At 37.3% G+C, this 12,705-nt stretch overlaps 1 protein-coding gene across 9 annotated transcripts in view; it reads right to left on the minus strand.

Moving 5' to 3' along the window:
- CFAP20DC (CFAP20 domain containing) overlaps window positions 1–12,705 on the minus strand; it is a 341,279-nt gene that overhangs the window by 180,143 nt on the left and 148,431 nt on the right. For all 9 annotated transcript variants that reach the window (XM_058288694.2, XM_058288692.2, XM_058288689.2 and 6 more), the window contains exon 6: window positions 6,751–6,907. In XM_058288694.2, coding sequence (XP_058144677.1) covers window positions 6,751–6,907 — 157 coding nt within the window. The remainder of the gene's footprint in view (window positions 1–6,750; window positions 6,908–12,705) is intronic.

Below are 12,705 nucleotides of genomic sequence, written 5' to 3' on the forward strand. Positions count from 1 at the left end.
AGTTATGCAAATGCCTAAAACTGCTAGTCTATGACCCCTCAGGAGCCATAAAATGATAAACTAAATTGAATCAGCATGCTTCCCTACTTGTCCAGCATAAGTCATTCTTCTGGACAAGTGAAAAACTGGTTAACAGCTTGCTGTAAGGTTCCAATAATCCACTTCCTATTATATCCCACCGTGCAAACAGAGAACAGCAAAGGACTTAGGGAAAATCTCGTAGCTTGGGTGAATTTAAGAATGTCTAGAGTGAGATGGTAGCAGTTTAAATAAGCTATGGACAATACAGTACTGAGTTGAAGTAAGCATTAAATATTATAAACTTGAATCCCAGTATGGAGTGTTAAGAATCAGAAAAAAATGTTTTCTGTGGTAAAGGTTTCAACACTGTGACTAACTGATCTGCCTTTGCAGAAGAAAGTGGCCTCTCTTTTAGTAAGAAAGACAAAGGGACATCCATTACTTACTGTAATATACTTACTCCAACAAGTCAGACATCTCCTCTATCTTTCCTTTTTTTACCCTTTCTCTTCTGTCCCTACACTGTAGTGCAGAACAGTACAGTAATTAGGAATGCAGAGTATAGTATAGGATAGTAGCCCTACTGCCAGGTTCAAATCCTGATTACAACTTAATGGTTGTGGGATATCAGGCACATTACTTGACTTCTCTCTCCACATCACCTCAAAATGATTTTTCATGATTTTTGGATAAACTGTTATTCAGGGCTTTACATTATTAAGATTATGTAAAAACGTTAAGTAGTCAGAACCACATGGAATATAATTGATTACATTTCTTTTTTTGTACAACTTTTTGTTTTACTTGGACTTGATCACTGCTTTGTTTTTCTTGGGTTCTCTATGTAGCTAAAATTACTTTTGCCCAAACTCACCAGTAGCACTGTAAAATCCCTATCAATTTTATTTTCCATGGTCAAACACATCATACTCAATAGGATCCATTCTTTGCCCAGAGACATTCCTTCTGAAAATTTCCATCCCTCTACTAAAATTTGGACTGGATGTTCTCTAGGTCTGCTGTACAACTGTCATCATGTAAATTCCTTTGGCCATAGTCCTGGAAATTCCTTCAGTGTGGATAAAATCTTGTTTCTTGTATCCCATGCATTCCTTTTTCTTGATCTATTCCTTCATTTTTGTGGAGAATATCCTCCAGATCTTTTCTGAGAAAGGGTATAAAGATATAAATATTTCAAGACCTTGCATGTCTGCAAATGTCTTTGTTCTACACTCATTTGATTGATAGTTTGGATGAAAATAGAATTCTAGGTTGAAAATCATGTCTCCTTAGATTTTTGTAGGTGTGGTTTCAAATCCTTCTACCACCTAATGCAGCTGTTATGAAGTGAGATGCCATTCTTATTCCTAGATCTTTGATCTGAGTTTTTAAAAATTCTGGAAGCTTAAAGAATATTCCCTTTATATTTCCTATGCTGGAATTTCAAAATGGTGAGTCCTTTCCAATAATTTTTCTGGGCATGTAAAGAGCTATTTTAATCTGAAAACACCTGGCTTCCAATTTTGGGAAATCTTCTTACAATATTTCATCTTCTCTTTTTCTCCAGTCTCCTATAATGGAATTCCTATTACTCTGATGTTGAATCCCATGGACTAACTCCTAACTAATAATTTCCATTCAGTTTTAGGTCTTTTGTGCTTCTTATTCTTCCTCCCCACTCTATTCTCCCCCTTCCCTCCCCTCCTTCCCTCTCCCCTCCTTGCTCTTTTTCTTTCTTCTTCCCTCCCTCCATCCCTCCCTCCCTCCCTCCTTTGCTCCCTCCTTCCCTCCCTTCTTTCCTCTCTCTCTCTTGCTTTCTTTCTGGCTTTATATCTCTGGAGGAAGACAATGTCACCCAGAATCTCAAAGAACCACTACAGTTCTTAATACCCAATGTTCAGCATTCACTTAAAACTTACAAAGCATAGGAGGAGACAAGATCAAGAGATAAAAACAAAAAAAAAACCAGATAATAAAAACTGACTTATGGGAAATCCTGATATTGAAATTATGAGCTATGGGCTTTAAAATAACTTTGATTAAAATTCTGAGAAAATAGATAACAAGATGAAGAATTTCAGCTAAAGAACAGAAACTAAAAAAAGAATCAAATGGAAATTGTAGAATCAAAAAATACAATAAATGAAATTAAGAAAACTGAAATGTACATGCAATCAGATCTAGATAAATATCCAAAGAAATGCCTATGTGGATTCTCTAAGAGATATATAGCATAACGCTTCTAGCAGCATGCTTCTAATAGCCTAAAATGGATAAATAAATTATGACATATTTATACAATGGCAAACTATAAAGAAAATCAGCAAACTACTGCTATGTTTAACAACATAGATGAGTCTTACAATGTTTTATGAAAAATGCATACATGAAAGAATATGTACTATATGATTCCATTTATATAAGGTCTGAAAATAGGTCAAATTAACCTATGGTGTTAGAAGTCAGTTTATTTATCACACCCTGCCCCCATGGCTTCCTTGTCTGTCTGCTCATTGTCTGCTCCCTGTGTCTGCTCTTTGTGTCTGCTTGTTGTCTCTGCTCATTGTGTCTGCTCATTGTGTCTGCTTGTCTGCTTGTCTTCTTTAGGAGGCACTGGAAGCTAAACCTGGTACCTCCCATGTGGGAGGTAGGTGCCAAGCTAGAGCTACATCTGCTCTCTGTTTGTTGTGTCTGTTTGTTTGTCTGCTTGTCTTCTTTAGCAGGCACCAGGAACCAAACCTGAGACCTCCCATTTGGGAGATGGGCACCCAACTGCTTGAGTCACATCTGCTCCGAAGAAGTCAGTTTAGAGGTTACCTCTCAGGAGAAGGAAGAGGGTTGTGATTGGGAGGGGACATGAGTGGGGATTTTAGGATGCTCATGATGTCCTATTTCTTCTAAAAATGTGTTCACTTTGTGGTCATTCACCTTGCATATTTATTGAGTGTGCATATTTATATATGTACATAAAACATTTATAATATAATAAAATTTATAATATAATAAATATCAATAAAATGCTTATAGAATTAAAGTAAGAACAAGAAGTCTTTCTTATTTTTATTTTATAGATACAGTATCTTTGCTTAATTCTGAGAAAAAAAATTCCCTACCTTATCTGTTTCTTCTGGGTTTTTTCTTCCTGTTCTGGAGTCTATCATGTCTCTGATATGCCTGATTTCAGAAGTTCTCTAATTCAGTTTCTCCAGAGAATAAATCTCCTGTTGCCTGTTTGTACAGAGTTGGAAAATGGACCTGGGGATCCCATAATAACCTATTCAGAATTTTAATCAATCCCATTTTTAGCCATAACCCTAATCCTTGCCTTTGGAGTACCTAGGATTGCTAATTCTTAAGCCTTTCTGTGGCTCTACATTATAAATCTTACTGGCAGAACTCTGTAGCATAAAGGTTTTAGCTTTCTCTGCTCTTCTAAGTCAGTTGTCACTCAATCTTATAAAAACTTATGAATGTCTTTTGTCCATTGTTGACTCTTCTCTCATATTCTTTACCTGGATAGGTTTATAGCTTTTATGTTACTATATTGTAATTTTATTGGGGATTAAGAAGGGAGTAGAGATAAAAACATGTATTCAATCTATGGTATTTTATCTTTTTTTTCTTACATTTATTTAAAAATATTAATCAGGTTAGGTTTCACCTGTGGTGATCTGATACAGACTGTACATATATTTCTATGAATTTTGAGACTTATTAGTTGGATGTTATTTTTTAAAAAATGAACTTTCTTGTATAGCCTTTGAATGGTACATATGATACAATCACTTGCTGGCTTGTGATCTCTTTATGCAGCTGTTAATATACAGTTGTGTTTTATTACCAAATTAAATTTATAGGTACAGTGTCCTGTTTCACAGAGTAAGCCACCCAAGGAATTCTCAGACATGTATCCAGATGGAGTGCAAGTCTAAAATCTAGATCCAAACATCTATGAAATCACCTTTGCCATCTTATATGTAGCCCTACTTCCTGGGCTTCTAGAAAAACTGATTTGTTGGAAGACACACTTCCTGACATTAAAGCTTATTACAACACTACAGAGGTCAAAATAGCATGGTACTGGCACAGGGAGAGACATACAGACCAATGGAATCTAAAGTGAGAGTTGAGAAATAGACCCTCATATCTACAGCCAATTGATTTTTGACAAGTCTGCCAAGTACACTCACTTGGGAAATAAGAATCTAGTCAGCAAATGGTGCTGTGAGAACTGGCTATGCAAAAGAATGAAGACCCTTATTTCACACCTGTACCAATTAAAAAAAAAAAACCCTCAAAACCCTCTAAATATAAAAACCAAGACTATCAACCTCTTAGAAGAAAATATAGGGAAGCATCTTCAGGGTCTTGTGTTAGGCAGTAGTTTCTCAGGCTTTACAACCAAGACACAAACTACAGAAAAGCAAAATAGATAAATGGGACTTCATTAAAATTAAAAGTTTTGTACATCAAAGGACTTTACCATGAAGTGAAAAGACAACCTATTTATTGGGAGAAAATCTTTGGAAACCATGACATATCCAATAAAGGTTTAACACCAGAATCTATAAAGAAACCCTACAACTCAACAATAAAAAGACAACCCAATCACAAAATGGGCCGAAGACTTGAACAGACATTTCTCTAAAGAGGATACACAAATGACTAAAAAGCATATGAAAAGATAATCAGCATCATTAGCTATTAGGGAAGTGCAAATCAAAATCAAAACAGGATAACATTTCATACCCACTTGAATGGCGTCTATTAAAAAAAAGCCCAGAAAGCTACAGTATTGGAGAGGATATGGAGAAACAAGAACATTCATTCATTGCTGAATTAAAAGCAGGGACTTGAACAGGTATTTTTCACATTGATGTTCATAACAGCATTATTCACAATAGTCAAAAGATGGGAGCAATCCGTGTCCATCAACTGATGAATGGATAAAACAGATTATTCAGCATTAAAAAGGCATGAAGTCCTGATACATGTGATAACATGGATGAACCTTGAAAACATTACATTGAGTGAAATAAGCCAGACACAAAAGGACACATATTGTATGATCTCACTGATAAGAAATAACTACAATACGCGAATTCATAGTGTTACAACCTATAATATAGGTTACCAGGGACTGGGTTGGGGGTAGGGAATGGGGAGTTAATGCTTAATTTGTATAGAATTTCTATTTGGGTTGATTGTAAAGTTTTGGAAATGGATGGTAGTGATGGTAGCATAACATTGTGAGTGTAATTAAAAGCAATGAATTATATATGTGAACGTGGTTAAAAGGAGAAATTTCAGGCCATATACATATTACTAGAATAAAAATTAAAAGACAAAACATAGGACTGTACAACAGAGTGAACCCTATTATATATGATGGACTATAGTTAATAGTACAATTATAAAATTGTTCTTCCATGAATTACAACATTAGTGTACCATTACACTAAAGCAAAGTGTTAATAATAGGGTGATATAATGGAAAAAAATTTATACCCTAATGTAAATTATGGATTAAAGTTAATACTACAATTATAATATTCTTTCATCAATTGTAACAAAGGTACCACACTAATGCTAAGTGTTAATGAGGGAGGGTATGTAGGAATGCTATATTTTTACATGATTTTTCTGTACACTTATAATTTCTCGCATTAAATCTTTTTTTTTTTAATCCCAAATGAAAATCAAAAGGAAGCATGAGTATTCTCTCAATATTTTCAGTTGTTTAAAATAATCTTAGCAGGGGAGTTTGTATGGCCCTATGGATTCTAGATGATTGGGTTACCTGTACAGTATTATTTATTAATTATATTATGAATAATTAATGTATAAATTTCTAGTCTCTCTAGAAATAATGAGGAATAAGTCAACTCTTTCCTATTTTAATATTATCACTAGAAAATACGATTTCTCCCAAATGAGTTCATGAAATAGATATATACAGAGTAATAAAATAATATACTAGACATCTGTAGAGTATTTTATATGCTCAATATCCTTTGAACAAGCTCCTAATTTGGTGAATTTACCACACTGTAAATCTGCTTCTCTAGACAAGAGTCAAAACATTTGCTTCCCCAGCCTCCCTTGTATCATATGACTTGGACAAATCAGATGCAGCCAAATCAGACATTGTTTACTAGAGAGAAACAAAGAGGAATCCCCTTCTGGTGAAGGTGGCAGGGAAGACATCCAGCTTTCAGAGGCAACAGTAACAGAAATTCTGGAACCTAGAATCTATCTAGCGCTGTGGTGTGATTTATGGAGTTTGCCCAGAGGCAGTAGCTTTCAGGGAGGTGGAGGTAGACCTGGAGCAGTCCTGTGGTGAGGGTTGGGTTTGTTCTTGGCTGTAGTCTCCAAGTCTGAGTTTCTGGATCTCCTTGAGATTTTATGAATTGGTTAATTTTCTTAAATAAATCCCTGTTTTGTTTCAACTACCTAGAGAGAGTTTTGTTGTTCACATCTCAGAATTTTGACTAATTCTGATGGCAAGTGCTACCAAAAACAAACACAAAAGAAAACTTAATACATTTCTGTGACATTCAGCTACAGTAAAAATAAACATGTGGTCAAGCATAAAGAAATCAATGTGATTGTGAATAACTTTAACAGACATAAAATCAAACTGCTATCACGCACTCATACTATCTAAAGGAATGGCTAATTAAAAACACATTAGAGAATTTAAAAATCTTGATAGGAACTTGAACATACCATCTGTATCAGTAGTGTCTTGAGGCTTTGATTTTAAAGTAAAGATCTTTCGTAGCTTACAGTTAGCTGAGACAATAATTCCATCCAATGACTGGAAAACTGCTCCCTTGAATATTTCACTTGTGAAGGCGACCAAGTCAATGCATAGATTGCACCACTAAAAGAGAGAGAAGCAAAGTGTAAGAACCTTCCATAATCACAGAAATGAACAAACCCTCTATATGTAGAAAGTCCAGAGAGTTGAGGCAATTATCTGGATTAAGTAGCCCCAAACCAATTTTCCCCACTAGGAAAATCTATCTATGTTTGGGATGGAATTTTCTTAAAAATTGCCTTGATTTTTCCAAGGAAATTATAATTTAAACTATACAGTGGTAATCTGACTACAGACTTACCATCATGAGACAAGGCTATGATAACTTTGGGGAAATAACACTAGACCCACAGGCAGCATGCTAGTGAGAAGCTAATTGCAGGTGTGTTAGACCAATTAAATCTGGAAAACCAGGGATAAGTAGCCAATTGTTCTTTCAAGGGGACTAATTTGATCATAATTAGCTACTTATTTTGTATTTTGAAATTAGAAGCTGGGTTTAAATTTTGGCCAGTGCTATCTACTTAAAAACAATTAACCTATTGTACAGAAATAGATTCTTCTAAAGAATGTATGATTATGCCTGGTGTTTGCCAGTTTTTAAAGTACTCTTGCAGGAACTAATTTCTGACCATTAAGCAATTAGACCTCTCAATACTTCATCAAATGAATTCTCTAAATGGTCTAAATGAGTTGAAGAAAGTAATCATTTAGCAAGAAATTAAAACATTTAAGATTGTAGTACAAGAGCAGGAAAAAAGAATTTTTGAAATTAAAAGAAAAGTAATATTGAAAATTGTCTGTGCTTCTTTTAAAATACCAGGCTTTCCACTATTTGTTTAGAAGCAGTTTACCTAACATCCATTTTAGCTATCTATCAAAACTGAAAACTATACTCATTTATAAAATTATAATGTCTCTTCTTTATTAAGGCAAACCTTTGCTATTTAGGAATATTGGTTTTAATATGGAGGAGAACCTGAGGTTGTTTCTATAGCAGAAATATAAAAGAGATAACAATAAATTCTTAATTAAATACATGAAGATTATTTTCTTTGTAGATGTCTCTGAAGTAAAAACTATATTCCCAGGCCACGGGAATCGCTCTGTTCTTTTGCAGGAAAAGGGTCTGACATAAGCAAAGGTAGGAGGCAGGAATGAGTGTGCTGGAATAATGAGATTGGCTTGACCAGAAGGGACTGTCAGCATGGGAGAGGTATGGAGCCAGGTTCTGGAGCAGCTGGAGGGTCAGGCAGAGATCCTTGGATTCAAGTGGGTAAAGTGTCATGTGGTTATTGAAAGAAGAATAAGAAAAACGTAGAGAGGCTGTGATGAAGGGTAGACTGTTTTAGGGTGGAAAAAGGGTGGTGGAGGGAAGGCTGGGGCAGAGTAGAGACAGACCAAGGCACGGAAAGACTACGTCAGTTTCTGTCTGTCATCTAAGTATCAAGTAAGAAGGGATGAGTAGAAGGGTGGCACAGGAAGTGGAATGGAAGGGACAAATCCAGTAGGGACGCCTAAGGATGAAATATTATGGCTTTTGAAATCTATATTGTAGGGGATTGAGGGTGGTGGAGTTTCTAGCTATCCAATAATTAACAGCATCATCATTATATTATCAGTATTATTGTTGCTTTACTTGTTGTCATAAATGAGGTTTCGAGTCATAAAGGATTTAACATCATCCCCCAACCATTATTTTCCATCCATTGATTCCAACCATTCAGGTGATTTCATCTAGCCATTCAGCTGATTCATCACACTAGTGATCCCATTCATCCAGCCATTCAGCTGATTCATCACCTGGTGATCCCATTCATCCAGCCATTCAGCTGATTCATCACCTAGTGATCCCACTCATCAACCATTCAGCTGATTCATCACACTAGTGATTGCATTCATCCAGCCATTCAGCTGATTCATAACACTAGTGATCCCATTCATCTACTTTTCCCACAGGTGCTAAGGACTCTGCCCACAGGTGCTAATCACTGATCAGGTTGGCTCTAGAAATACAGAAACGAATAAGACAGCCTTTCCAGTTTAGGAAGGGAGACAGACATGTGGCATATATTAAATATAGTTAGTGCAGAGGGGGACTCAAGGTGGGAGGGTGGGGAAGTCCAGAAAGGCCGCTTTTAAAAAACATTAGAATTTTTTTTATCATGACATTGCTTGTAAATATGTCACAGAGTGCCAAAATTTTATAAAATAACTCTTCTCTTCATCTAGTCATACTATCAAGTCTTTCAACTACCCCCCTGTATTTTTAAATACTACCTTTTGATTAATCAATTTTAGTCATTATCTCCTAGCTTCCTATTACAGTAGATAAGACTTATAGCTCACTTACACATCCAGCTTCTACTTTCTCCTCCCCAGATCATTACCTCTTATTCTTTCTCTTTTCCCTTTAAAAATCCACATTCCTTGTTTTCTTCTAAAATCCACATTCCTTGTTTTCTTCACTGTGAGTACATAAATACTGTAGTCAATAGAGCCAAACGGCACTCTATGATTTCCTTTTATATATTTCTAGAGTTAATGACTTTAAAAAAAAAATGCTTATTTTCTTTGACTCTGAATCTTCTCACATCTAGGGAAGGCTTGGAGGTCACAACTGAGCTTGGTTTTGAAAAATGAAAAAGAATTTACCAGGCTCACAGAGCCATGTGAACCTGCTGGGGGTTTTTTCTCAAGGCCCCACACTTTTATTCCTTGTTTAGATGAACTCACCAGATGATCTGCAACTGAAGATACCATTAGCTTGGAATTGGTGTCCACCTCTTTCAAAAACTAACTCTCCCGAAACCAAGACCATAATCACTACACACCTTTCTTATCCATCAAGTTCATGCTGGTTTTATTCCCTCTGCCTGGACACAGACTTCGTGGAACATAAACAACAAATAGTGGTATGCATATGTACGCATGAATATATGAACACATGTCTACATACACACACATACAGTCAATCCTTTGTTTTATAATCATTTAACAAAATAAATAAATGTCTGGGAACTGATGATATTTTATGAATCCATTTTCTGGGAGTACAGATGGGGTAGACCTTGAAAAAGATGGGAATAATTTTCACAAATCCCCTTTGGCTAGAGGAAATAAAAATTATTTTTGGTTCAGTTGATATTTATAAAGGTTCCAGTTTTCATAAGCTTCAACAAATAACTCATTATTCATATAAATGCTGTGATATATTTTCTGAAGTTTAGGAAAAGAGTAGGGACTCTGTACTATCAAGAGGTGGATTATTTGAATTATAGTTGAACTTTTTTTCTTGATCTCTAATCACTTTACATGTGCAACTGTATTAGAGCAGAGAAGAATTCTATACCTACAATATTCATTTGTTCATGATTATGGGTCCTTAAGAAGTGTCAGCCAGAAAGCATCTGATACAAAAAGGACAGTTTTGATTTGTTGCTTGGATTAATAAGAGAGTTTATGTTATTTATTGCCAGCATGGAGTTTGGATAGCGGTTAACCAGCGAAGGGTGTTGTTCAAAGTGAAGTTCAAAACATGAACTTCTAGTTTTGTTTTTTTTTTCTTTTTTTTTTAATATTTATTTATTATTATTATTTTTAATTACATTAAAAAAAATATATGAGGTCCCATTCAACCCCACCGCCCCCGCCCCCCACTCCCCCCACAGCAACACTCTCTCCCATCATCGTGATACATCCATTGCACCTGGTAAGTTCATCTCTGAGCATCACTGCACCCCATAGTCAATGGTCCACATCATAGCCCAGACTCTCTCACGTTCCATCCAGTGGGCCCTGGGGGGATCTACAGTGTCCCGTAATTGTCCGTGAAGCACTATCCAGGACAACTCCACGTCCCGAAAACGCCTCCACATCTCATCTCTTCCTCCCGTTCCCCACACCCAGCAGCCCCCATGGCTACCGTTCCCACACCCATTCCACATTTTCTCTGTGGACATTGGATTGGTTGTGTCCATTGCACACCTATGTCAAGTGAGGGCTTAGATTGCACATGGGTACTGGATGCACTCTTCCCGCTTCTAGTTGTAGACACTCTAGGCTCCATGTTGTGGTGGTTGACCTTCTTCAACTCGATGTTAGCTGAGTGGAGTAAGTCCAATAAGTCAAAGTGTAGGAGCTGAAGTCTGTTGAGGCTCTGGGCCTGGGTGTCATATTATCAGTCCAGAGATTCAAATCCCCTACATATATCTTAAACCCAGCACCAACTACAATTCCAATAAAGTAGCATGCAAGTCTTGTGAAAAGAGATCCCCTCTGAGTCCATTTCCATCACGCAGAAACACCAGCTCCAAAGAAGGGCCATCTGTCATGGCAGTGAACCCCTTCTGCCATGACCATAGAACCCGTGGGTCTCTTTATCCCTCAAAAGAACCAATACCTGGGGTTATATCTACCTTATCTGTCTCTTAGACTCTGTTCAGTTGTACATAGGGGTATTCCTTCTGACAACCTCCAGACTCTTTTTTAGAGACTCACAGCCTTATAATCTCATTTCTCCTTTCCTTTTCCCCCTTACATTAGGTCAAACCGCTTCCCGAAGTCATGTTATTATATGTAGACAGGTATATTCTGCTGTTCCACATTGAATCTTTAATTCAAGGTCATTTTCTAGTTGCTTCTTCAGCTGGTATGTGGTAGTGATCCCTCGGTGCCAGGGAGGCTCATCCCCGGGTGTCGTGTACCACGCTGGGGGGAATGCATCACATCTACACGCTGAGTTTGGCTGTGAGAGTGGCCACATTTGAGTAACATGAAGGCTGTCAGGAGGAAACCCCCAGGCACAATGCTACTCTAGGCCTTGTTCTTATTGCAGGTGCATAGGCTCAAAAGTGTAGCCATTGGTATCAAGAGCCCACTGTTGGGCCCTCCTTCCTTCCTGGTTCTTGCCGTTGGACCTGGAGGATTGCCGCTGCTCTCCCAGGGCCCACAACAGTGACTCCCCGGCCAGGAGCCCAGTAACCCCCCAGCTGTTGTTTTTAATTGTTTCCACTATGAGTATATATAGACATTACCATATACCCTGGGCATATGCCCTATATAACTCCCTGTCAACCATATATATCCTGTCAATAACACCCCATATCAGTATTCCTCCGCTGCCATTGTTGAACCACTCTGTGATCCAAAACTTCCCGTAAAGTGAATCCCAACATAATGTCAGCTTCAGAAGAGTCTTAGATCACAAAATTCATATATACAATATACAGTATTTCCCCAGATCCACCATAAAACCTTTTCCCTTCCACAGCAATAATCTTTTAACTTATTCATATCATATTTCCTGAAACTGATGTACAGATTCCGAAACTATAGTTTTCAAACAAGGTAACATTTGTGCTTACTATGTGGTCCATACTTTAGGTTGTACAGTTTTCTAAATTTTTTAGTTATCCTATGTTTTGTCTTATGGTTTTCATTATTAGTCTGTCGTCCCCTATATGTTTTTGGTGTAATATTAGCTTTTTTATATTCATCCTCGTGTACTCTCACATAACTCCTCTTTTGCCCCCTTATTTACCTTTGTTCCATCCATTGCACGTCCATTTTCCCCTCCCCTTAGGGCCCACAACGCCTGCCAATCTAATGCCCTGGGAGCCGTCCTTTCTCACGAGAGATACAGTTCTCTCTATTCGACGGCATTAGTCTTCCCCAGGATATGGGTCCACCCCACCCAATGGTAGAACCCACCTTGGCAAAATGAGCCTTCAGCTATTCCCTCCGGAGTCCTCCCGCATCAGACCATACCCCCTGAGCGTCCTAACCAGGTAACCCTCCTACTTATACTTTGATACGTTTTACTCAACATTTAGTTCTCAATGAACTTCTGGCACTCTCCC

This window comes from Dasypus novemcinctus, chromosome 26 (genome assembly GCF_030445035.2).
Source record: "Dasypus novemcinctus isolate mDasNov1 chromosome 26, mDasNov1.1.hap2, whole genome shotgun sequence".
NCBI lineage: Eukaryota > Metazoa > Chordata > Mammalia > Cingulata > Dasypodidae > Dasypus > Dasypus novemcinctus.